Consider the following 27,924-nt stretch of genomic DNA (forward strand, 5'->3'; position numbering starts at 1 on the left):
GTTTAATAGGATTGTGGGATACCTGATCAATGTACAAGAATCAGTTGTACTTCTTCATAAAATCAATAAATAATTGGAAGTTGGAATTTCCAATTTTATACCATTTACAACAGCATTAAGAAACCATTCTGTTTATAATAGCATAAAAATATGAAACACTTAAGATAATTCTGACAATGGATGAGAGAAATTAAATAAGACCCAAGTAAATAGAGGCAATTTGGTGAGCAAAGGATGAAATGATGTTTTAACAGTTGAATCTCCATTTTTTTAAACAGAACCTCAAACTGTATCTCAGACCATATGCAAATATTGATGCTAAATGAGTCATGAACCTAAATGTAAGACCTCAAACTATAAAACTTGTAGATAAAAATGCAGGAGAAAATCTTTGTAACCTTGAGTTAGGCAAAGATTTCTTAGACACACATAAGAGTCATGATCCTTAAAAGAACAAATTGGTAAATTAGACTTTATTAAAATTAAAAACATTTGCACTTTGAAAGATCCTGTGAAGAGAATGAAAAGACAAGCTATCAGCTGGGAGAAAATGGCAAATCATATACAGTATCTGATATAGAGCTTATATCCAGAACATATAAAGAACTCTCAGAGTATGCCAATGATAAGAAAAATAAGCAACCCATTTTTTTTATTTAATGCGAAAAGCATTTGAACAGACACTTCACCAGAGAAGATATGTGAATGGCAAATAAGTACATGAAAATATATTCAACATCATTAGTCACTAGGGAAATTCAAATTAAAACTCTAGGCTGGGCATGGTGACATGTTCCTATAGTCCCAGCTACACAACTGTTTCTTAAACAAACTAAACAGAAAATGCTTTCTGAAAAAGAGCAGGGCACATATAAGTAGGACCCTTACCTATGTAAGTTTTACCATCTAAGGCATAACATTCATGTGTGAAGACAGGTAAAGGATGGTTCTACCAGACATCAAATCACGTCAACAGGTTGCTTGTAATTAAACTGACACCAAAGTAAAATTTATATTCTCTCCATTTTATTTCATCATAATATTAAAATCTTATTTCCATTCAAAATTCATTACAAAGTGAAATACAATTTTGTAGGCAGAAATATTACAAAATCAATAATCATTATAGAATTCTCCATGTTTTAGAAAAATCTTGGCTGGGCACTATGGCTCATGCCTGTAATCCCAGCACTTTGAGAGGCCAAGGTGGGAGGATTGCTTGAGGCCAAGAGTTTGAGACCAGCCTAAGCAAAATAGTGAGACTTCTCTGTCTACAAAAAAATTTAAAAATTAGCCAGTTGTGGTGGTATGTACCTTTAATCCTAGCTACTCAGGAGTCTGAGACAGGAGGATCACTTGTGCCCAGGAATTTGAGGTTACAGTGAGCTATGATCTTGCCACTGTACTCCAGCCTGGATGACAAGGCAAGATCCTGTCTCTAATTTTAAAAATAAAGAAAAATCGTAACAGCTATGGACATGCCAAACCTGCAAAGTTTAACAGGTATAGTATAGCAGAAAGAATACATGGACTTTGTAGCTAGATAGCTCTGAGTTCAAACACAAGCCAGTGAAGATGAGAGATGCTGAGTATCATTGCCCTCATCTGTAAAAAATAGACAGTAAGAGTTGCATCACAGGTCTCATTAAGAATTGAATGAGATAGAGTAAATGAAACCACATTATAGGTGCTCAAGAAATATTAGTTTCCCTTCCCTTATTCTTGTACTAACTTATATCATTTCATTCTGGCTTTGAGTTTGGGGTTTCAATCTGAAAAACAAAACCAAGTCAATTTCTGATAGGATGTTACCTGTGATGCAAAACTCACACTAAAAGAATTTCTCAAACAGATAGTCTCTGTTTCAAGTTTGTAATAAAACCTAATGTCAAACAGATTCACCCTAATTTGTATTTCATTGCAGTGATCACAGATAACTCTCCCTATAGAGATTTAAAGAATTTATTTTCTCATATTCTCATGTTTAGTATTCTTTGTTTACCTTTATATTTTCAGACTCCTGGTTGTAGGGGAGTGAGTCCCGTTTTTCATTTGTTTGTTTGTTTGTTTTCTGAGACAGGGTTTCGCTTCGTCGCCCAGGGTGGAGTGCAGTGGTGCAATCTCAGCTTACTGCAACCTCTGTCCCCTGGGTTCAAGCAATTCTCCTGCCTCAGCCTCCCTAGTAGCTGGAATTACAAGTATGTGCTACCATGCCCAGCTAATTTTTGTACTTTTAGTAGAGACGGGGTTTTGCCATGTTGGCCAGCCTGGTCTCAAACTCCTGGCCTCAAGTGATCCGCCCGCCTCAGCCTCCCAAAGTGCTGGGATTACAGGTGTGGGCCACGGTGCCTGGCTGAGTCCTGGTTTTAAACTCTGCTATTAAAAAGGTAGTTTCTTGTGTATTTGTGAAAGAATTCTTGATCATGCTTGCTAAATGTAATGAACCTCGAAAACAAGCTATCTTACCAGCAGTAGGGAAGGCAGGCAGCCATGTTCTTTGCATGGATATTATAGGCATTCTTTACAGAGGATTCCAGTATACTTTCCCACAGTTTCTTTTATGTTACTTCTCAAAGTCTATGCTGGCACAGCTCACTCTTGTAGAGGGTCATTTACAGTGTTTACCCAAACCAGTGAATCACTTCTCTTCTTTCAAATGATTTCCTATTTGCCACTTTCTCCTCTGCTTTTCCTTCTTTTATAGAGTTTTAAACTTCCATATCGTAGAAGCCTCTCTAAGAAAGTGTTTTAAACACTTAGAGAAAAGGACACCATCTAAATCTGGAATTGAAAACTCAGAATGACAGGGGATATTGATCTGTTGACTTTCTAATTTGGGAGTCATTTATCTATAAATGTTATTGAAACCTCAGTGGATGCTATGAGCAGCAGTACAATGAGGACATGTTCCTCGAGTAGCAAAATTATAATAGTCAAAAGGAACATACAATCATATTCAGAAGACAAGACATTCAAATGAAACAAAAGAATTACAGATGGCCCTGTGTAAGTAAGGTACTACCAAAGGAGTAATCACTGTGGACTGGACAAGTTGGGGAAGGTGTTCTGAAGAAGGTAGAACTGCATGTGATCTTACAGGCAGGATCTGGATGGGGAATGAAGAAGCAAGAGAACATATTAGACAAAGCCTAAAGAAGAGGCCAGGGTTTGGAGGCTGGAATGAACACATTCACACTTTAAGCTCCCCAAATATCCCAAGTCTTTGTTCTCAGCAGGTGCCCTTACAGAAAGCCTGAGGCTATCTATCTGATACCATCTTTCTCCTCTTCTTCTTTTTCTCCTTTCCTCTGGTCTAAAAGGAAGTCGGGTCACTCTTCTCATTAAGGAGAGCTTCTCCATCTGTGTGCTGGATAAAACCATCCCTTCCTCTTCCCTAGTGGTTTTCAAACTTCGGCATACATCATAATTCCTAGACAGTCTGTTGAAATACAAATTCCTGAGCTTCAACCCCAGAGTTTCTGATTGAGTAGGTCTGGGGTGGGGCCTTGGAATATGCATTTCCAACAAGTATACAACTGATGCTGACGGTGCTGGTTGGGGGCCACACTTTGAGAAGCCCTGATCTAGATCCTTGCCTCATCAAACATCTCCCTTTCTTGTCTCCACTTCTTTCTTCTTTCTTGGCTGTACTGGCTTTGCCTGGTCACATGCTCAACTCTTCCACCCCAGCTTCCCCTTAGCACACACACAACTTCTCTCCCTTTGCCACCAATATTCTTATGGGAGTGGACGCTCCCATTGCTTCACCTGTCCTTGTGATCTGACCTTTCTTCCGACAGTCATTGGACTGCTTTGCAATCTGCCTGACCTACCTTCAGTAATCTGCAGCAGCCGATCACACTCTCCTTGAAATGCTTTCTTGGACTTCTTCCATTAAGAAGTGGTATTGGACGGGCACGGTGGCTCACACCTGTAATCCCAGTACTTTGGGAGGCCAAGGCGGATGGATCACGAGGTCAGGAGATCAAGACTGTCCTGGCTAACACAGCGAAACCCCATCTCTACTAAAAATACAAAAAATTAGCTGGACGTGGTGGCGGGCACCTGTAGTCGCAGCTACTCGGGAGGCTGAGGCAGGAGAATGGCGTGAACCCGGGAGGCGGAGCTTGCAGTGAGCTGAGATTGCGCCACTGCACTCCAGCCTGGGCGACAGAGCGAGACTCCGTCTCAAAAAAAAAAAAAAAAAGAAGAAGAAGTGATATTATCCCATACCACCCCAAGCCATCAACCTCGCTCTCCAGTCCCGTCTTAGTATCCCTTTCTGGCCCTTTTTACTGCTCGTGACACACAGACACTTTTTAAGATTCTGTCCTTGGCCATCTTCTCTTCTGACTTTCCAATTCCCATAGTTATGTTCTGATCACTTGCTTTTGATCTCCAAATCTTCTAGCACAATATTTTTCTGAGATTTGAACTTTTATTTCTAACCTCTAGTAGTTACCGTCACATATCTGTTCTACTGCCACCTCAAATGTAAATTTCCAAATGGCTATCTCTTAATCTGTCTCTATTTTACATTCTACATACAGTCACTTCCCTGGAATGACCCCATATTTGCTCACCATTTTCCACTCTCATTCAGGTCAGGGCTACCTCTTTTTCTCTCTCTGAAACTACTGAAATGGCTTTTTTTAAAAAAACAAAAGACATGTTGTATTGTGAAATAAGACACAATAAACCACATGGAATAAATACATGCCTTAATTATTATCAGGCAAACACCCTTGTAACCACCACCCAGATTAAGAAATAGAAAATCCATACAAAAGATCAATGAAATCAAGAGTTGGTTCTCAAAAAAAAAAAAAATTTGATAGACCCCCTAGCTATCTTAACAAAGAAAAATAAATAAAAGATTCAAATAAGCATAATCAGAAACGACAAAGGTGACATTACAACTGATCCCACAGAAATATAAAAGATTTTCAGAGACTACTGTGAACAACCCTATGCATACAAATTAGAAAATCTAGAGGAAATGGATACATTCCTGGAAGCACACAGTCTCCCAAGATCGAATCAGGAAGAGATGGAAACCCTGAACAGACCAATATCAACTTCTGAAATTAAGTCAGTAATAACCTACAACCAAAAAAAGCCCTAGACCAGATGAATTCACAGCTGAATTCTACCAGACATGCAAAGAAGAACTGATACCAATCCAACTGAAACTATTCCAAAAAATTGAGGAGGAGGGGCTCCTCCCTAACTTATTCTATGAAGCCAGCATCAGCCTGATACCAATCTCTGGCGAAGACACAATGATCAAAGGAAACTTCAGACCAATATCCCTCATGACCATAGACACAGAAATCCTCAACAAAATACTAGCAAATTGAATCTAGCAGCACATCAAAAAGTTAATACCCCATGATTGAGTAGGCTTTATTCCTGGGATGCAAGGCTGGTGCAACATACACAAAACAGCGTGGTGCACTGGGTCACACCTGTAATCCCAGCACTTTGGGAGGCCGAGGCAGGAGAATTTCTTGAGTCCATGAGTTCAAGACCAGCCTGGGCAGCAAAATTAGACCCTGTCTCTACAAAAAATAAAATAAAATAAAAAAATAGCCTGGTGTGGTGGCACACACCTATAGTCCCATCTACTTGGGAGGCTGAGGAAGGAGGATTGCTTGACTCCAAGAGGTTGAGGCTGCTGTGAGCCATGGTCACACCACTGCACTCCAGCCTGGGTGACAGAGTGAAACCCTGTCTCTAAAAAACAAACGAACATATGTAAATCAATAAATGTGGTTCACCACATAAACAGAATCAAAAGCAAAAACCATATGACCATCTCAATAGATGCAGAGAAAGTTTTTCATAAACTCCAACATCCCTTCATGATAAAAAATCTCAACAGACCAAGCATAGAAGGAACATACCTCAAAATAACAAAAGCCATCTCTGACAAACCCACAGCCAACATCATCCTGAATGGGCAAAAGCTCAAACCATTTCCCTTGAGAACTGGAACAAGACAAGGATGCCCAGTCTCACCACTCCTATTCAATACAGTACTAGAAGTCTTAAGCAGAACTATCAGCAAAGAGAAAGAAATAAAAGGTATCCAAATAAAAAGTCAAACTATCTCTCTTTGCTGTTGATATGTTTCTATACTTAGAAAATCCTAAAGACTCTGCCAAAAGGCTCCTAGAATTGATAAATGACTTTAGTAAAGTTTCAAGATACAAAATCAATGTACAACAATCAGTAGCATTTCTTTACACAATGTCCAGGCTGAGAGTGAAATCAGGAACACAATCCCACTTCAATTAGCTACAAAGAAAATGAAATACCTAGGAATACAGCTAACCAAGGAGGTAAAAGATCTCTGGATCTTTTACAAAGATGACATTACAAAGGTCACCTTTTACAAAGGTGGCATTACAACTGATCCCACAGAAATATAAAAGATCATCAGAGACTACTGTGAACAACCCTATGCATACAAATTAGAAAATCTAGAGGAAATGGATACATTCCTGGAAGCACACAGTCTCCCAAGATCGAATCAGGAAGAGATGGAAATGCTGATCTGAGAGCTGACTTTAAGTCAGGTCCTTTCCTTTCTTTGTAAGTGCATAACATCTAATAAAATAAGCAAGAAAATACAGTGAATGGAAGTGGCTTTACTGAATGGAAATCTGAACAACTTTATTTTTTATTTATTTATTTATTTTATTTATTTATTTTGAGATGGAGTCTTGCTCTGTCACCCAGGCTGGAGTGCAGTGGTGCGATCTCAGCTCACTGCAACCTCCACCTCCCGGGTTCAAGCAATTCTCCTGCCTCAGCCTCCCAAGTAGCTGGGATTACAGGCGCCCACCACCACGCCCGGCTAATTTTTCTATTTTTAGTGGAGGCGGGGTTTCACCATTTGGCCAGGCTGGTCTCGAACTCCTGACCTTGTGATCCACCCACCTCGGCCTCCCAAAGTGCTGGGATTACAGGCATGAGCTACCATGCCCGGCAAGAAAATCTGAACAACTTTAAATCTATGGAACACTACAGAATTGAATGAGAAAATATCAGAGAGAACTCTAGTTTGGTGGTTCCCATGTGAGGGCTCCAGACCAGACATCAGAGTTACCTGTTAGAAATGCAAAACCCCAGGCCCGCCTCAGTCTCTCAGGGTGTGGGGCTCAAGAATGTGTGTCATAAGAAGCTATACAAATGATTCTGTGAACAAAGTTTGAGAACTGTTATTACAGCGTATCACTTATATTTTTCTGGACTGACTTTAAAACTGATCCCAGCTCTGTGTTTTCGTTTGGAATTTAGCAGCAATGAACTTATTTCAGAGTCCAAAAGAGGGATAGTTTCCTAACATTCAGACCCCCTTCATGTTGGGGACCAGTATATTCTACACTGGTTAAAGAGGACTAGAAAGGGTTTCAAGACCTTGAAATGAAAGGTACTAATTATTTTACTAACTGTATTTTCCATTTCTAGTATCTCTGATCCTATGACAGCTGATTAACTTACATAGTTGCAAAACAAAGTGGCAACAAAATATTAGAATGAATGGACTAGAAATTACCATTATATATGTCTCAGATGAAATCACAAAATTATTTATTGCTTTTTGGTGTTTTCATTTTTCTTCCTTTTTTATGTTTCAAACTTACATACTTTCAAGTGCAGTGCATTTTTTAATGTAATTTTATTCTTTCTTGCCACTATATCTCCAAATATCACACACAAAATAATGAGGTAAAAATTGTTCTGATCTAGAATTATGATCTAGTGTAGGGCAACCCACTAAGAGGTGGTTCAAAAGATAAGAAAAACTTCCAAATTATTTTAAATAGCTATCACGTCAATGCTATTTAAAATCGGACAAGTTTGCACAATAAAGAAAATTCTGGACCAATTTTACTGATGAATATCAATGCAAACAGCTCAGAAAACATCACATACTTTTTGGTAGAAAATTTAAAGTGGTTCAGCCACTTTGAAAAATAGTCTGGCAGGTCCTCAAAAGGTTAAATATAGAGTTACCACGTGACCATATAAACCCAAGAGAAATGAAACTTGTCACAAAAATGTGTACACAAATGTTCAGAGCAGCATTATCCAGAATAGAAAAAAAAAAAAAAAAAGAAAGAAAGAAAAAGAAAAAGGAAACATCTCAAATGTCCATCAGCTGATGAATGGATAAAGTGTGGTCTATCCATACAATGGAACAGTACTAAAAATGACAAATGTCCTGATACATGCTATACATGAATAACCTTAAAAATACTATTTTAAGCGATAGATTCCAGATGTGAAAGACCATATATTATACAGTTCCATTTATGTGAAATGTCCAGAATAAGCAAAGGCATAACAACAGAACATAGATTAGTGGTTGCCTAACCCTGGAAGGGAGGAGGAGTGAGAAAGGGGGATGAGTATGAGGCCCTCCCCTCCCCTCCTCTCCCCTCCCCTCTCCTCTCCTCTTCTTTTCTTTTCAATAGATGGGGTTTCACTATGTTACCCAGGCTGATCTCAAACTCCTGGGCTCAAGCAATTCTCCCACATTGGCAACCCAAAGTGCTAAGATTATAGGTGTGAGCCAGCACATCTGGCCAAGTATGAGTTTTCTTTTGGGGGTGATGAAAATACCCTAAAATGATTGTGATGCTTGCACAACTCTGTGAATATACTAAAAGCCATTTAATTATATATGCTTTCAGTGGGTGACTTGTATAGTAAGTGAATTATATCTCAATAAAGTTGTAATTTTAAAAAATCTCAGATAATTTGTTGTTAGAACACAGAAGCATATTAAAAGAAGAATTAAAACACTGTGACCAAGTAACTACTAGAAATGCAGAGATGTTTTAATATTAGGAAACCTGTTGATATAATTTGTCATAGCTATAAATAAAATAGGGAAAGCAATTTGAACATCTCCATAGATGCTGAAAAGATATCTGCTAAAGTTCCATATTTACTTATGATAACATCTCTTAAGAAATTTTAAGAAGATAAAAAATATCATATATATCTCAGCTCAAAAGCTAATGCGTACTTAATGGGGTGAAAATTTAGTAGATTCCCAACAAAGTCAGACTCAAAGATGCCTAACATTTAATAATCATTGTGGAAATTTTTATCCAATAAAATTATACAAGAGACAGAAAAAGGAGGTATGAGAATTAGAAAGCAGTTACAGTTGTCATCATGTGCAGATGATGTGATCGTTTGCTTGGAAAACTCAAGAGGATAAACCTGCAAAATATTCAAAACAATAACCCACTGAGGTGACTAAACATTTATTATACCAAACCCCATAGTAAAACATAACGGAAGTAGAAAATATAATGGAAGAAAAAATCTTATTTGTAAGACCAATAAAAAGTCTCTAAAAATAAACTTAAGAGAAATAAAAATGCTGGTGAAACACTTTAAAAAACTTAAAAAGAGAACACCTGTTCTTGCATAGAGAGAGTCCAAGTTTGTTAAATATTGTCTTAGTAAATATGAAATATGAAAATATATTACAAAGTTATACTGACAAAAATTATGCAGTTTGGTAGGGTTGAACAAATCGACACAATCCACTTCTGAAAATTTGTTGTATAGACACACTTGCAAATGTATAATTTATGTAAAGATGTGTCTCACTGCAGCATTGTTTATAATAGCAAAATATCAAAAACAAACTAATGTCCATTATTAAGGTAAAAGATAAATGATTGTTTAATAATGATTTATCATGTGACCATTCTCTAAAAAATTTTTTTAAATGGCTCTATTTTTTAGTGAAGAACTCCTTTGAAGATAAAAATATTTTTATTGATATGTAACTTCTGTGATATACAATTCTGGGAAGGGAGAAGGATTTCTCTCTTAAAACCAGAAGACATTTTCACAGAGAATACAGTAGTCTGACTTGCATACAGAACCTGGCCTATTTTTGGTAGTGAGATTTTGACCTTGGTAAAAAATAGAAGTGGGCAAATCCAAAGAATCAATACAATGTTATTCTAAAATAAAAGGCCTTAATTTTTAATTGACTGTAGTTTAAGAGGGTCCCTAAAAATACAGCATCCTCCTATTTTAAAATCTGGCTCATTTTAATACAAAAAGGATAACTCTATCAAAATAGCTGAAACTGGCTAATCTTATGGGAGTTGGTGTCTTCAGTGCAAAACACTAAATAGTAGGGATATGAGCCCGTCTATAAACTTGTTAAGCAAATCAACAGTGTTATGTTAGTAACAGAAAGTACACATGATAATTTCATTTTGTCATAGCCAAGATAGCAACAGAAGGAAACAGGAGTGTGGCATCTCTAGAATTCTCAGCGGTCTTCAGGATTCTGTTACTATAATTCTAGCAAAATTCACTAACAGGTATATTTTATCAGAAAGTTTCTTAAAGAGAGCCCTCAGCTTCCTTATCTCAGTTACCTTCTACTAACCTTCCTCTTCAACCTGACAAAGAACAGATAAATGCCTACTCACACTGTCAGTTTGTCTACAGACACTATATGTGCATGCCTGAGAAGAGGCCAACACTGAAATGAAAGTCAGCTATCTGATGTAGAAACGGATGTCTGATTCTCTAGAGCTTGACTTTCCTCTACTAAAAATGGTTTGGTTCCATAAGCCTTATGGATTCATGTCTTTCAAAATGTTCTCTAAATACCAATTTTAAAAGCTTTCATATACAAGGATGAAGTGTACTAATTGCTTCAGAGAGTACAAAAACATACTAAGCAGAATTCTTGCCTTCAAGAAAACGATCTGTTTCCCTTCCTAGGACATAAACTCCAAGAAGGCATGGCCTTTTCCATCTTGTTTACCACTCCATCTCTAGCATCTATAATGGGACTTGGCAAACAGAAGGTGATCAAAATATTTGTCAACAAGTTGATAAACCAGTGAATATGGAAACAAAGCCAATATGTTTTGAACAATAAGAGACTATGCCATAATCAACTGTGTTCAATGTTCTAAGGGCAGCAGAAATTAAAAAGATTAGGGTAGGCTGAGATAGTCTGAGAAGGCAGGGGGAAAATGGTAGTGGAGCCATCCTAGAAGGAAGGATTTAGATGGAGAAGAGGAGGGAAACAAGAATGGCAAAGACGAGAGATGGAGAGATCATATCTGTCAGAGGCAAGCGAGGAGGCCTGGGTGACCAAAAGAGGAGGCGGCAGCTAGATGAGATGTGGATACAAGGGCAGACTGCAGAAGGCCCAGGAAAATCAGCCACTGGATTCCACTTGGTTGGAACATACCTTTCAAAAATCATTTTCCACATCCCCATTTTAACCTCTAAAGGAAACTGAGTCTCAGAGGAGGTATAAATCTTTAAAAAGCAATAGGGCAATGCGACCAAAAACCAATCTTGAGGGCCTACATAAAGGTAAAGTTTGGGTTATAAAAAAAGTCTTAACATAAGTTCCATAGTTTACTAAAATTCACGGTTTATCAAAGAATAATAAAGGTCATAAACCTGAATTCACTAGCAACTTTCACACAAAGATACATACACTCTTTTTTTTTTTTTTTTTTTTTTTTTTGAGACGGAGTCTTGCTCTGTCACCCGGGCTGGAGTGCAGTGGCCGGATCTCAGCTCACTGCAAGCTCCGCCTCCCGGGTTCACGCCATTCTCCTGCCTCAGCCTCCGGAGTAGCTGGGACTACAGGCGCCCGCCACCTCGCCCGGCTAGTTTTTTTTTTGTATTTTCAGTAGAGACGGGGTTTCACCGTGTTAGCCAGGATGGTCTCGATCTCCTGACCTCGTGATCCACCCGTCTCAGCCTGATACATACACTCTTAAGTGAAACTTACTTTCATCATCACAGCAGGGTAAATTTAATATACTTTTTAGTAACTCTCAACTAATATTAACCAGAGAATGACGCTATTCACTAATTCTGGAAGAACTAGAAATACGTAGACGTCAAAAGCTCCAAATGGTTCTTTGTTAAACAGTCACAATTTTGAAGACGGCTTTAGATAAACCCAACAATTGAGATACTGTAAATATCCGTGCTCTTTCACCAATCTCTAGCTATATTTAGTAGCATGGTTTCCTTTGTTCAAGAATTATTTTTGATAACTGCATATTTATATTCTCAAAAGCAGAGTACTTTGGGCATATTTGTTAAGTGAATGGATGGCTGCATGGATGGACAACAAATAAACCAAATAACTGTATTAAGCTGAAAAGTAATGAATATAATGCTTCATATAAGTGGATCTTAGATTCAGCCAGGGCTAAGGCTTCCAGACTTTCACCAACACATCTTTCACATTTAGCTACCATCAGACTATGATTAAAATAGATAGAGGGAGCAGGAAAGTTTGGTAGCTAAGAGAAGAGTTACTCTAGGCAAGGATGGTGGTGCTTATGAGAGCAGAGGTGGATTGACGGTGAAGCTAATGAAGGTTCAGCGCCAGGGCCTCTTGCAAGGCCCCTTCCAAGGCCCTTGGAGAAGCCCTAGTAATGTGTTCACATGGTCATATATTTCTGTAAAATGTATCAAAGTAAGATATAATAGAATTCATTCTTCTTAAGTGGGCCCTCAAAATAAGTTTCAGGCCCCACACAACCTGGGTCTGCCCCTGTGTAAGAGGTAGGAAGAGGTCAGTAGTAGGAGAAATGCTGTTAGTTATGGAGAACATCATCCGAGTAGTGGGAACAGGAGCTTGGATGCCAGTCAAATTTCTGGGCAGCTTTTTTTTTTTTTTTTTTTTTATATACCATTTCTTAGGCTCATAGTTCTCATATCACGACTTTCCTTTCAGCTTATACATCTTTGCAAATGAAGTCATAAGAGACATTCAGCTGTTACAAACTTCATGTCAAGCTTTGGAGTGCTTTTTAATAGCAGAAATATTTGGCTCACGTGTGGGCTTTATCGCTATCGTAAATACCTCTTAGTTATCTGTCGCTACTGTTATTCCATACCTCCAATTTGGAGGAGAAATTCTGCATATGCATTGAGGCACTAAAAAAGAGTATTGAACTCTATCTTAGCGCTTTTGTGAATGGCTTCCTTTTATTTCTTCTCTCATGGAACGAATACTTTCATCACGTTGTACTGGTTATGGGTGGGAAGGCAGTGGATGGAGGGAGAATACTGACTATTACATCAGTGGCTGGCCATTTCTCTTAGTTTCTTGACAGTTAACTGATCAAGTTGCTCCTTAATATAAGATCAAGGCATTTCAAGGACTAACTCAATCTATCTGTTCTCTAGAAAGTGCTTTGGTAGACTTTGAACAAAATGCTTGCAGGGGTCAAAAGAAAAGAAACTGACCACAACTAGTATGAGATAAAGATGGGGAAAAAAACCCCACCCTCATCTTGGAAGTTTCTATATGACTATTATTGTCATATAGTCTATATGTCCAGGTACATATCAGAACAATATATCTACAAATAGCAGTTTTGAGAACAGAAAAATAGAAACAAAGGCCATGTATTAAGCATTTGGGATATGTCCTTTGTTGAACAACGACATTTTGCTTCTTTATGTAACTTAATTATTTTATGAAGAGATGACAGAAAATACTATTGCACTCCATAACTTTAACACTTGACATTTTTATTCCTCAAAATGCAACATTTTAGAAGTCTAGATATGTTTATTAATTAGTGATTATTAACACCCAGTAAACAACATTATGTCTTGTAAAAACACAATCTCTCTTCACAGCATGAAGCTGAAATCTATTATTCCCTGATTCCATATGCTGAAATACACTCAAATGGTCACAAATGACCTTAAACATTAAATAAATGTAAATGAGGACAACACAGAAAATGCACTTTTGATTGATAACTAAAAGACCAGGTTGAAAATCATGTCCAAAAATGAAGTCCTCTCCAGAAGGATAAGGCCGTCTGCACTGTGAAGGAAAGGCTGTCCTAACAACGGGGACCCCACAGGTAATGGCAGACCCGTTCTCTTTCTCTCAACCTACCCCAGGTTTTCTGGGAAACAGAAGTGGTTTGTTCATTTATATGAGAAACACAGAATATGCTGTCCCCTGTGCCACCAGCCTACTCCCAACATTCTAAGCAGGATTTTAAAATACATATATGGACACTTCATTACATTCACCAATTAATATAAGAGAAAAAAATTATTGCTATTCCATAGCCTCACACCAATATGTGTCGTCACTTTGGTTTTTAAGCATTGTAGCTATTTTCGTGTCCGAGGCCAGCACATCTAGACCACTGGCCGCCAGGGCTGTACCGTGGGTGTGTCCAAGAGAAAAAAGTCTGTAGGCCTTGTCTGTTAATGAATAGTTTATATAACCAATAAAAAAAATCAAACTGGGAAGTTGGGGTGGGAAAGTGTCTTCACAATAGGGAAAATTCAAACTACCAAAGGATGACAAGCTTCACAGTAATAAAGAAAACAATTAATTTAACATGGAGTTATTCTAATAAAGTCTGCGGTTAAATGAATGAGAAAAAAGTACACAAATACAGATATTTCATGTGAAAACTATGAAATGATTACTCACTTCTCTAGATCCATGACCAACAGGGCAAAAATAAAATGTAGCATCACAGTACACACCATTGCTTTGGTTAAGAGCAAGCATTCCCCCTAGTTTGTATAAGAATTAACAGAACGTAAAAGGGAATGGACACCTAGACTATTTTAAAATCATGGAACAGAGCAGGGTTTCTCAGTGTTGGCACTATGGACATTCTGGGCCAGATGTTTCTTTGTTGTATGGGGGCGTCCTATGCAACATAGGATGTTCAGTGGAATCCCTGGTCTCTACCACTAGATGCCAGTAGCAACACTCCCCGCTCTCCTACCAAGTCATGACAACAAAAAAAAAAAGTCTCCAGGGAATACCAAAAGTCCCCTTGGGGACAAAACTGCTCCTAGGCTGAGACTCACTGGAAGAGAGCCATTTAAGGAGTTCCCGGGCCTGGCTTCTCCCAACCTCATCCTGTCTAATCATAAATCATCCCCTACCCAGTGTTTAATATACTTATCTTGTTTTCTCATCTCTTAATTGGAGATAATGAGAGTGTTTGTCTGCCTCATAGTATTCCAGCGAGCATTAAATGAGATATTACTTGTAAAGTGCTTAAAACAGTGCCTGACACACAGTAAGTGCTCAATAAATGTTAGCTGTTATTATTTTTTAATAATCATCCATAGTATCAAGAAAAACAATTTCAATGAGAGTTTTTTTAATGCAGAAAGGTATCTTACCAGCTTGATATTTTCTGGGTCTTAAAAACACCAGCCTTCTGATTCCTTGTGATGATGTCTTGCACATCTACAGGACACAGTTAAGAAAATGTCTGCAGTGATTGTGAACTGACCGGAAAAAAAAAAAAAAAAAAAGTCCAGAAACTGTTATCTCGCTCTGTTGCCCAGGCTGGAGTGTAGTGGCGTGATCTTGGCTCACTGCACCCTCTACTTCCTGGGTTCAAGTGATCCTCCCACTTCAGCCTCCCTAGTAGCTGGAATTACAGGCATGAGCCACCACACCCAGCTACTTTTTCTATTTTTAGAGAGACGGGGCTTCACCATGTTGGCCAGGCTGGTCTCAAACTCCTGACCTCAGGTAATCCACCTGTCTCAGCTTCCCAAAATACTGAGATTGCAAGCGTGAGCCACTGCGCCTGGCCGCTGTTTTTATCATGCATGGGATGAGTACCGTGAAAGGAGAAGAGCTGCATGTGGGGTGGGAAGCAGGATGCTGACTTGCCACAGGCAAGCTCTTTCGCTTCCCTGGGCTGCATTTTATCACCTGAGATGGATCATCATGGCAAGCCCCAGAGTTATGAGTGCTGATGGGAAATGACTGTCCCATAGGTGCCATGTCCTACTTGCTTAAAAGGGCAAGGAGTCCAAAGGCAAGCCTCTCTGTCAGCAGGGAGGGCAATGTCAGTCTCCCGAGACTTTCCAGTGTGAAGTATTTCCAATCTCCTAAATGCTACAAGGGAGGGGTGGAGAGGAGCAGCAGAATGAGACTTGGGAGGACGTGAGAAGAAAAAGATGGAGAAGATCTTGGAGAATCTTTGAGAGAAAATGAATTACTGGAGAAAGTCAGTTCAGTGAAAAGTCCCCTGAAGAACTGTACAGACTTACGCTGTGGCCTTTGGCATGGAAGGACTTGTACAAAAGAGCCATATTTATGGAAGACATGTTTTCAGGAGCTGGTTCATTACATCACCCAGCGCCATATTTACAAGGGCTCATCGGAAAAAATTGTCAGGTTTCAGCACCAGCAAAAGCTGGTCTGCAGATCAAGGGATGTTGCTTCCACTTCCCGGCACTATAACTCTTAGAGTTGATCCTCTCTTTCTCTTTGCTCCAGCACCTGTGCAACTCAGAGCCAAATGTGTGGCCTAACTCTAACAACCACAAGAGACCCTGTTACATATACTTTCTCTACTGACCCCTATTCCTGGCTTCATCATATTTTCCTGGCTTTCCAATTTCCAACTGCCCTCACTTTCCTATTCATTTTATATGGTATATTCTATGTGCCACGATAAGAAGCCTCAAAATCCCTCTTTTGGAATAAGGCAGGTTTAAATAGTCAAGAAATAAAATAATTCCAGTGAAGGCTGCAAGCTGAACTAAATTGGGCCCATGGGGAGGACACCAAGCAGACAAGCGATGTTCTCCTATTGCTCAGAAAAACAGGTTTCCCGAATGCTCAAAGCAAGCATTGACCAAGATCTCCCTGCAAAAACAGAGCCACAGGACTTTTTAACCCAAATCTCTGCTTGAACCACCAGGCACACCCATTTCTTCTCTGAGTGAATAAGCAGGTACTGTGATAGCTTTCTACCCCCAGGGGTGGGTAGGAAAAGTCAATTAGGTCTCCTAATGAAGGGCTTTGTTGAGGTTTACAAAAGTGCTATAATGCAGACTTTTTTTTTCCTGGGTGAACTTTCCTGTATGCAAATTAAATACCGTTAAATTACATTCATTAAAAAAATAAAAGAGACTAATTTGCCTACTTGTTTTGATTAACTAAAATGACACATCGGCCTACAGTTCTGTCTATTTCAGGAAAAAAGTATTTCAGGAAAGTCTTCTAAATGAAATGTCTTGCAGAAAAGGACAGCTGACATCTTTATTCTGAGAAGAACAAAATTAGTAAAGAGTCAGCTGACAACTGTTTTTGATTAAGTTCCCCCACACTCTGGCCACACCCTCCTTAGAGTTTCCATGGCATCCAACCGCATGCCATAATGTGCCCAGTACACCTGTAGAGTCGTATGAGTACATGACTAATCTATCAAGCAAAACATATTATTTTGTTAGTGGAGGTAATACTTTTTATAAAATAGTCTCAGGGAAGTTAAATTATATAACTCAGAAAACCTATTAATAATTTTTAGTAAACATCTTAACATTATATTCTTTTATACAATTTATAAACCTGTGACTCCAGGTGGTCAGGCTGAAGCAAACATATGTATTTATATTCTAGAAGCAATTTTTTAAATAAAAAAAATCCACAGCAGTATTTAGGCAGCTTTATTTTTAGAACTGGACAGGAAATATGTTTTGTGGTTTAAGAGGTTTTTTTAAATATTAAAATGAGCATGAGAAGAAAAAATGTCAACAGTGTTTTAAAATATTACCTTAAGAGATAAATTCAGATCTCCTGCTCCCCACCCTTTACTTTAGGTCAGATTTTGATGGTTCTTCTGGATGGCACTGTGTCCAATAATAGATTTTATCATTCTTCTGTGTCACCTCAGGGTAATAAAGGAAATCCAATCACATTGAGTCAATATGTCCAGGATAGTGTTCAACACAATGGGCCAAATCGTGTTCTCTGAACCGCACCCACCTTCTGGAGGACTTCAGTGGGAGGGACTGGGTGCAAAGAAAGCCTCAATGTGATTTCTGATTAAATGAATACAGAGTAATTGCCTCCAATCCCCTTGTCTAGGCAACTGGACTTCCATAGCTACAGGATATATGTTTGTGGTTAAAAGGAAACCAGAATTCTATCTCTAGGTTTTCTTCTCAAATAAAGCCCTGTTCAGAGGTAGGGCTCCATTTCAATTTTGTTTCAGTTGATTTTTATTCTTAAAAAAATAGTTTTATATAATAGTAATTTAAACAAATTATATACATGTTATATGTATGTATCATATTGTTAAAAATATCAGCCTCCTCCTGCAATTAGCAATTATTTACCAGTAGTTATAGCTACATGTTGAGAGTTGTCATGTTCTTTAAGCAAGAAAATATTTTAAAAATAATAACACTGTGATTCACAAAGCACCACTTTCTTGGTTTATGTTATCTTTATTTTCGTTGGAATACCAAAATACCAAAAATGAGGGTAGGAAACTATGAGATTATAATATAAACCCTATTCATTTTGATCTCTCAAGGTTTTTCTTTTTAATGCTTAACGTGGCAATATTTGCTAATTTAAGGCTGCAAAATATTCTTACATGTGCTTATTACTCACATGAATTGAAGAAGATGCCATAGAGTACTATAAACTCTGTTAGCAATGCCAATTGTTATGTTTGTGGATGAGAGGCCTTTATTTCCAGAGCATGGTAAGAAAATGCAAGATGAGGTTCACCAAATCATTTTAGCTTTTGGTGACCCAGAATGGTTTAAGTGGAAAAAACATAAGCTTTGAAGTCAAATGAACCTGGCTTCTAGTGCTGGATCTGATACTTGGTGGCTGTGTGTCCTTGGGTAAATTAATCTCTCTGAACTCCATCTCTAAAACAGAAATAATTATACCTATTTGTTAGGCTTAATGGAGTATCACATATGATGGGCCTGGCACATAGTAGGTGCCCAATTCATGTCAATTCATTACCTTAGTGTATAATTCAGGCAAAACCTTTGGTAGGATGAAGAGGCTGGTAAAGTAACTAATATGAGGTTTGGCAGTTACACTTTATTTTCTTTCCCTGCTGCTTAGAATTAATTACCTGAACTGGGCACAGTGGCTCACACCTGTAATCCCAACACTTAGGGAGGTGGAGGCAGGAGGATAGCTTGAGCCCAGAAGTTCAAGACTGCCTGAGACCCCATTCTCCGCAAAAAGGAGAAAAAAGAAAAAAAAACAAGTTAGAATTAATTATGTAAACATTTATACTGTAGAATTTAAATAACCAAAGTTATCAAAGGACTTCTGCCCTTCATGTGTATAAATGTATTCTAGCCAAGGCAAAATCTGTGTCCCACAAGGATAGGTACTAGACCTATCTTGTTCACTATTGTATCTTTAGCACCTGTAATGACATGCCATTAATATTGGTTGAATTAATTTTAATTTAATTCCAAAAATAGATATTTGTTGAGTTGCTACCCAATGTGAGGCACATAGAGTTTACTTATGACTCATCAGTAGATGGACGTACAGCCGGCATTGGAAGAAGAAGCCTGGACACAGGAAGATGGCCCGGGATTTCCACGTTGTCAACCATCTATAGTACAGGCTGCACAGTCCACACGAAGCTTCACTCATTAGTTACTCAAGTCAGGGATTCTATTAAATAAAAATAATGTTAAACCAGGGGTGTCTCCTTTAAAAAGCACAGGAGATTTACCCATTTTTGGAGAATCCTAAGTTCAAGATCTGTGACCCACACTGTGCATACTATGGGGATAAGATGCTTACCAAGAAATGGGTCACCAAACATTGGAATCTTCTGCATAGAACTGCTAGATGTTTATTAAGGCAGGGCGCCTGTGCTGGGCACATTAGTGATTGTAGCCAGAGAGGGCTGCTCACCTTCAGGAGTTCTACTTTTATTCATCAAAATTTAGCAGAGGCTTAGTATCAATAATAGCTCAGTATACCATGTGTCTCTCCTATTCCTAGGTCATTGTCATCACAAGCTACAAACCTTATGGAGTAATTATTTTATGTGGGCTGTTGAAGATTTCTTTCTTGACACTAAGGGGGCATTACCAAAAAAAAAAAAAAAAAAGAAAGAAAGAAAGAAAAGAAAAGGAACACGTTTCACACTGTTTTGGAATAAATTTCATAACTGGACAAACGAAATGATCCCGTTTCTAATTTATCCTTTGTTCTCTTGGGGTACAGATAAAATGGCATCTGTAGGGAAGAGCAGCTCTCAGGTGTGGGAGCTTTGGGTTCATAGACCCAGCAATGCAGTTTAAAGAGACCAAGAAGACCTTAGGGAAAACTACCCATGAATCTAAGAAAATATTTGTGACTTAAAAAATTCAGTTTTACCTCGTCTTAATATCTTTCCAGACATCTCCGTTTCATAAATCTCAGATCAACATCTAGCTTTTCAGAATCAAGATGGAAAACTCAAGAAGACATAGGCAATCCATTTGATACATTTTAGGGAAATAATAAATAACCTCAAAACTGGTTGACATGCTTCTGTGATATAAAGATTCAGAACCAATCCATTCATTGCCTCACATACTAAAACAAATAGAAATAATATGAAATTAAAAGGAAATATCACGAAATGCTATTTTTAAGAGGTAAAAATCAGAATCTTAGAAGCTTAAAAGACTAAGAATATTCATTTGGATTCATTAAATACAGAAGCCAAGAACAACAAAAACAATTTTTAAAATGATAAGAATAATATACAGGCCAATACTCAGATGTGATATGCCATTGCCAGGTCAATTTTCAATTACATTTCACTGATGTATTCATTTGTTTCTTAATGTGCTCATCTTGCCCATTAAGAATAATTAGCAGCTTTACTAAGAGATTTTCTGGCTTCTGGCAATGTTTCTCCCCCTTTTTTTGTTGACATCCACTTTTACTTTTTAGAAAGTAATTTTTGAATAATATCCTACAACTGCTATATAATTTAGGCTTCCTAAAATTTTAAAGGAAAGATATAAACAGTAATTTTTAAATAAGTTTGTTTCAATCTATATGCATCAATAGTATGTGATTCAGTGAATTAGTTATTCTTACAGAAAGTGGGCACGGAAATAGAAAAAAAAAATCATTCATATTAACCTCAGTCAGTGAAATAGATGACAACGAATACCAATTGTAAGCTCTGTTAGCAAATCAAGAATAGCATTAGTATTAAAAGCAGGAAAAACACATTGCCAATTTTAAGGCTTTATGCATGCTTTTTCTCTTAATTAAAAAAAAATTAGATCTAGTTACAACAGAAAAAGGCACACAAACATAGTGTTCTATGTTCTAACAACTGCATGGTAAAAACTGAACTCCTTTGGGAGGCCGAGATGGGCGGATCACGAGGTCAGGAGATCGAGACCATCCTGGCTAACACGGTGAAACCCCGTCTCTACTAAAAAAATACAAAAAATTAGCCGGGCGAGATGGCGGGCGCCTGTAATCCTAGCTACTCGGGAGGCTGAGGCGAGAGAATGGCGTAAACCCAGGAGGCGGAGCTTGCAGTGAGCTGAGATCCGGCCACTGCACTCCAGCCTGGGCGACAGAGCGAGACTCCGTCTCAAAAAAAAAAAAAAAAACTGAACTCCATCAGGAAAGTCCTAAGAGATGAAATAAAACACACTACCGATTTTGGTCTGCATCCTGAAAAGACCTACTTTATCTACTTTGTAAAGTTCTTCCCCTCCTGCCCTTTGGCACCCCGCTATATTAAACCCATTGTAAAACCCAGCACAATAAAGCACTCTCAGGGCTGAGCTTCTGAGGACCAAATGTTCAAAATCCATTTTCTTGGGAGGGGGCTGTACCAGTCATTTCTTTGAAAGGCCGGCAGAATGAATACAGAATCTGAGATTTCCTCTCTGATTTCAAAAGCTGGCATGGCATCTTTGTTGTTTAAAGCAAAGGTGTGTTAATTAATGACATTAGCATTGCTTCCTTTCTTTGGAAGCTCTGTAGTTTAGCTCAATAATAATTTTAGAACAAATAGATTTACATACTGACTACAGATGTTTCCCATAGTTTGATAAAAGTTCTAATTGGTTTCTGATGCTATTAAATAAGACACCTGCTGACTTGAAAAAAACCTTAGGTTACTGGGCCCAAGCTGAAAGTTTCTGTGGCTAAAATAATCTTCTCTTGTCCAATAATCATGCTCCCCCTACCCTCTAAAAATGCGCTGGGGCTGAGCTGGCATACCTGAGCTTCCTCTTGCTCTGTATTCCCTGACATAAGGAGGAGGAGCACAGTGAAATGATACATGGATACGTGCATGAAATAACTCAGAATAAAGCAGAGTGAATGAAACAACATCCGCTCATCTTCAGGAATATTTTGAAAAACTTAAGACAGTCTCAAGAACGTGATTAAAATCCTGCATTTTAAAAAAGGAAGCACCTTTTGTGATCTCTTTCCCTTGTGTGAAAGGCCAAGATTGTGATTGGCTGTTTTTCCTTCCTGAATTTTTTTTTAAGTCTGTCAGGCAATTAGCTGGGTGGGGCTCGGTAGAGCATACAAGTGTTACTGAACAATATTAGCTACTGTGCTTCTCGTACCTCCTTTCTCCTATTTGAGCAGCTTGATGAAGCTGCTGCATATTTTCAAAAAATCATATGGCAGAAGTCGAAAAAGAAAATCCGAAATAGATTGTATGTAAGATGCCACAGAAATCAAAACTGCTTTGGCAGTTTAGGAGCTTAAAATTCAAATAAGTAGATTGTCTCCCTCATAATGTAAATGTAAGGCACACCAAAAAAAAAAAAAAAAAAATCCAAAGCAAACATATCTTCCACTTTTCCTCTCAGTTTCTAGCGGCTGTTAACTGCCCCTGAACAAATCAGCTCAACTGCTAGAGTAGCCACAAATTATGCTTACTTTCTTAAAGTACAGTTCAATTTTCATGAACTCTGTGTACATATTAGCAAAGCATAATCTAATGGAGTTTGAACTGTAATAGCATAGCAGAAAAATAGAGATAGCATATATAATCCTAAATAAAATTCTAAATAAAAGGAAATAATGAAGAACTGACAGCTGTTTCCAGTGGGGGATATAGGTAACCCCTCAGCAATTAGAGCAGGCACAATATTACACAGTACATACAATATCAAGTGCATAAATGTAATAACAAATATGAAGCTGGAAGTTAATATTTGCCAGCAATATCCAAATACAATAAATACCAAATAATTTATTTTACACTGGCAAATTCCAATGGAAATAAAAGAACAAGAGTGCTTGGAAATTATTATGAAACAAATTTTCTTCTTGCCTCGGGAGGTCCACAAAACATAGGCCCCTTTAATGAGAGATGTCTATAAAAATCCATGGAAAGAAAAAACCCACAGAGTCGTATGCAAGGAATTCATATATTTCTACTTTTTCTTAATTACTTATCATGTATGTGGGGGAGGAAGCTCTCTTTTAATACCCCATGCTGTCTTTCTTTATATCAATTGTTACTCAGCCGGGAAAAAGGAATGAGCACAACAAACCCGTTTTCTATCTGAATAAGGATACTTCTGATGGCCTTTTCATTCCCATCAGTTAACAGAACTTCTTTGACATCTGCAGAAATAGCAACCTGAAAAAAAAAAGGGAGCACAGCAAACAATGAGCAAATATGCTTGTCTGTGTGGAAGTGAAGACAGGAGTGACAAGCCTTCAGTATCATGCTTCCTCACCTATTTCTCTGTAACAATCTTCAATCTTTTTTCATTTTATGTCTGCATTATTTTAATCATTCAATCAAATCAGTCAATACTTTTATCATTCCATTTGCGGGAGCCTCTATCTTGCTATCATTCTGTTCGGTAATTGCATTGTGACAGCGGATGATGGTATTCTGAGAGGCTTTCATTTGTGGGCTTCTGTTTATCTAGTAGAGCCATCATACAAGGCTGTCACTCTGCCTTTCAGCTTGCTTCTGTCTGACTGCCTGATGCCCTTCATATAACTTTGCATTGCAGGCAGATGGCTTTGTGAGGGTAATTTTTTTGTGAGCTTTGACATGCTCGCACATTGGGCTGTAACCTCGACACATTGTATAAGAGCGACAGGTTTGTCAAATGCCAATCAGTGTAACAATATGCTTTTATTTGTAGAGACATAAAAACTTGTCTAATGCACTGTGCTGCTACATAATATCTCCTGAATACATGACTCAGAACCCAGAGAATGGGGAACAACGTTCCTGAATGGCCAATCTAATTCAAAAGAATCTAATTACTGAGCGCTCTGGATCATGTTTGTTGGTGTAATAATGCAGGCAAAACATTAGCAGCTATATCATGGTGCTCCAACTGTGATTCGCCGGGCTATTCCTGTATCTTAGCAAATGGGACTATAATCTGAAAAAAAAAAATGCTTTCGCTATGGCAAAGAAAGACTGTGCGAGGCCTGGAATGTCACAACAAGCAATATTGACTACACTGAGGTAAAATGTTTCTGCTCATCGAGGCAACCATAAAATCAATATGATCCGAAAGTAAGTCAATCTAGAAGGTCTCTCAAGACCCGGCAGCTTGACCGCAGCTGATGCTGTTGACGGTTCTCTGACCCAGCAGTTGGAGGCCCTGGAACATTTTTCCTTTTGTTCCTCCCTCTGAATGGGATTGGAATGGAGAAAAGACCTACCATGAGCCCAGCCAAGCATGTCATGCCACCCCCTAGCTCACACACAGCAAGGGCCCTGAAAGAGAGAAAAGAAATGGTAGAACCCATACAAATTAGATGAAAATGGTCAGAGAGAGATATATGTTACAAGAACAAATTGCCATCTGCAGTAAGAACGGCGCTACCAGGAAGTTGTAGAGACATGACTAGGCTACCTCATGTCGTTTTGCGTTTTAAAAATAATTATGAAATAGAAAAGTCACAAAGCAGGCAAATCAGTGGGGGTTCCCTCATTAGTGTTCACTGCAACATTACCACCGCTGAGCTGAAAAATCTGAGAAGGTTCCCTTTTTTTCCCTTGTCAATGGCGCTGTCTTTTAGAACTAAACTAGCTAGAGTAGCGAAAGATAATTGTTAGGAAAGGATAACACTGTTAATCCACATTCATTCCTTCAAAAACAGTTAGACAAGTAAATGAAGAATATATATGAGTGTGTGTATACCTATATTATAGACACGTACACACAACACACACAAAATAAATAGATGCACTCCTGAATTTAAAAAAAAATTCTAAAACAAACTGAAACATTTTGGAAAGCTGAACAGTCTCCATAAAGAACAATTACACAAAGAGCATTTAGCAATTAACACTTAAATTACAATTGACCCCAACACAACACAGTGAATAAACAATGCAGGGACATAATATGGTTAAGCCAGCAAACCCACGCTAAAGTAATGACTGGGCTCTGACTTCACAGCTCAAAAGTAGAGCGGCTCAGAGTTAAAGCTGACAGTCTAGGGGGGCACTCTGCACTTACCTTCCCCTTTGTGCCTAAATATCAACCCTCAACGTGTGACATTCTCACCCTGGCCCACTGCTCGCTGATTGGAGCTCCAGTCAAGCTTAAGCACAGCGAGATGAGCAAATGCCAGACTTCCAGGGCCCCACATTCAAAATTGCCCTGTTCTTATTTATATGCTTAGACTCTTAGGATTGTTTCCTCTTCCCAGTTTGGGAAGTTTATTACCTCAAGAGGAGAAAAAAAGCAAAATTAAAAGGGAGGGAGAGGTGGGAGGAGGGGGAAAGGGAGGAGAAGGAGCCAAGCAAGGACATTAATATTTCAGAACACACTTAATGAGTGTTTGGTTGTTCAAAGCAATTATAGACTGGTTGGTAAATATGGACCCATAGAGCTTAAAAAAATACATATTACTGACCCAATCTTGTCAGTACATACTGTTAAAACACCCGCTATGATCACTAGTGGCTTATCTGGAATCATAATGGGCTATTCAGGAAGTATATATTGAATGACTTCTATAAAATGATAATTAAAATGAAAAACCTATATTTTCTGGGTCTACCAAACATCTTCAGAATTTTCAAATGATTTTTTTTTTTTCCTGAATTCTATCCATGGGTTTGGTCTGTAATGCACACACTAACAGTTGAGAACACTTATTTCTGTAGCATGAATCCATAATGCTAATTTATAGTTCACAAATACATATTGTTAGATATATAAAAATACTTTTAAAACCAGGGGTGGGATGGCATCTTTAAATAATAGCTGTGAGGTATTTATTTATCAGACATTCTGTAGTGACTTCCCTGGCAGAAGTTTAAAGAATGTCTTTGTTGGTTTTTTTTTTTTTTTTTTGACCTTCACAATCAGTAAGGATTGATTGGAGCTTCACTTTTGTTTCCCCCAAATCAAAGTGAAATAAAATGCCTTGAGTGGAAATCAAAAGCCTTTGACACATAGCAAAAATCTTGCTGTGCAATATTAGTACCCAAGGCGATTCAGATTTCATTTGAGAAGCAACATGTGTTCACTGTGAACTTTTCCCCCTTTCTTTCTGTTTTCCTTTTCTTCCTTTCTGTTTTCCTTTTTTCTTTTGCTTATTTTTTTCTAACAATTTAATTTGAAGAATGTAATCATGGCAATTTTTAATATGTTGATTCAATATCTGTGATGGGCTAAAAAATATCAAGTGCAGCTCTGTACCTGAATATATTATTGTGCTTGAGGCAGTAGTAAGCCAACACCTCTTCAGATGGCCAGATACCTAGAAAACACAAGAGGATAAACCTTTTGATTATAGAAGTTATTCTTTTAAGAAATGGCTTTTAAAAATAATGTTCAGTACAAGCTATTTCAACTTGAATCAAACAACATAGTTATTACTTACAATAATGTCATGAGTGTCTTTTATTATTGTTATTTTTATAGTGGTGAGATTTATAACTCTTTCCCCTAGGATAATAGAAAAATATCCTAAATAAATTACACTAAATTTTGATCACAAGACAGCCAAAACAGTAACAACCAAAATCACAAATATCAAAAGTTAAATTTTGATGGTACTTCAAATAGATCTTCATCTTGTGCACATAAAATTAATTAGTATCAGTTGAAAACTTACTTATATATGCAGCCCATATTAGGCAAAAATAAATGGGACGATCACACACAGGAGCAAATAAAACCACTGAAGTCACTATATTTCTTTGTTTGATTCCATGCTAATATTTTTAAACATGCACAATTCTGTCTTTTTTTTTTTTTTTTTTTTTTTTGAGACAGAGTCTTGCTCTATCATCAGGCTGGAGTGCAATGGCAAGATCTCGGCTCACTGTAACCTCCGCCTCCTGGATTCCAGCAATTCTCCTTCCTCAGCCTCCTGAGTAGCTGAGATTACGGGTGCACGCCACCAGGCCCTGCTAATTTTTGTATTTTCAGTAGAGACTGGGTTTCCCCATGTTGGTCAGGCTCGTCTTGAACTCCTGACCTCATGCTCTGTCCACTTTGGCCTCCCAAAGTGCTGGGATTACAGGTGTGAGCTACCACGCCTGGCCACAATTATGTCTTTCTTCAGTTAAATAAAATCAAACTGGAGTATAAGATTAAGAAATTTTAATTTCACCAACTTTGGTACATCTTTAAATTTAACAATAATTCTACCTGCTAAATTGCATGGATGGACATTTTCTAAAATTAGCATCCATAAATCACTGATTTCCAATACTTAGTCTTCATGAATGGATATGAATTGCTTAAAGAGAAGACAAACGTGCTTGGAAATTATAGTTTCTAGTTGTTATCACAGGATGGTAGGATTATAAGTGTTTTTAATTTTTTTCTTTATGCTTTTTTGTATCTTCCAAAATTTTACAATGAGCATATATTACCCTTATACTTAGAATAAATTGTAACCTTATAAAAATTATGTTTTCCCCCAATTAATCAGACCCAAAGATCAGGCAGAGCGCCAGGCATCTTGCACTTCCTGAGGCTGAGAGCACCACGCAGTCCTGGGAACAGGTAGCAAATGTTCTCTGACTCAGCACCAAGCACTCTGCTGATGGGTCTTAGTGCAAGATTGAAATATCAAAAAAAAGGCCTAATTCTTTCCCCCTAGATGAT

General features: G+C 38.0%; 1 protein-coding gene across 5 annotated transcripts in view; it reads right to left on the minus strand.

The window, feature by feature from the left end:
- The window catches only part of LOC117062373 (calmodulin-lysine N-methyltransferase), a 128,086-nt gene that overhangs the window by 39,441 nt on the left and 60,721 nt on the right, over nucleotides 1-27,924 (minus strand). For 3 of the 5 annotated variants that reach the window (XM_033175833.1, XM_033175831.1, XM_033175832.1), the window contains 4 exons: nucleotides 26,506-26,566; nucleotides 24,512-24,566; nucleotides 23,396-23,459; nucleotides 15,217-15,283 (listed from right to left, as the gene is read on the minus strand). In XM_033175833.1, coding sequence (XP_033031724.1) covers nucleotides 15,217-15,283; nucleotides 23,396-23,459; nucleotides 24,512-24,566; nucleotides 26,506-26,566 — 247 coding nt within the window. The remainder of the gene's footprint in view (nucleotides 1-15,216; nucleotides 15,284-23,395; nucleotides 23,460-24,511; nucleotides 24,567-26,505; nucleotides 26,567-27,924) is intronic. The other 2 variants (XM_033175835.1, XM_033175834.1) reach the window with 1 other exon arrangement.

This window comes from Trachypithecus francoisi, unplaced genomic scaffold (assembly GCF_009764315.1).
Source record: "Trachypithecus francoisi isolate TF-2019V2 unplaced genomic scaffold, Tfra_2.0 Lachesis_group17, whole genome shotgun sequence".
In the NCBI taxonomy this organism is placed as follows: Eukaryota; Metazoa; Chordata; class Mammalia; order Primates; family Cercopithecidae; genus Trachypithecus; species Trachypithecus francoisi.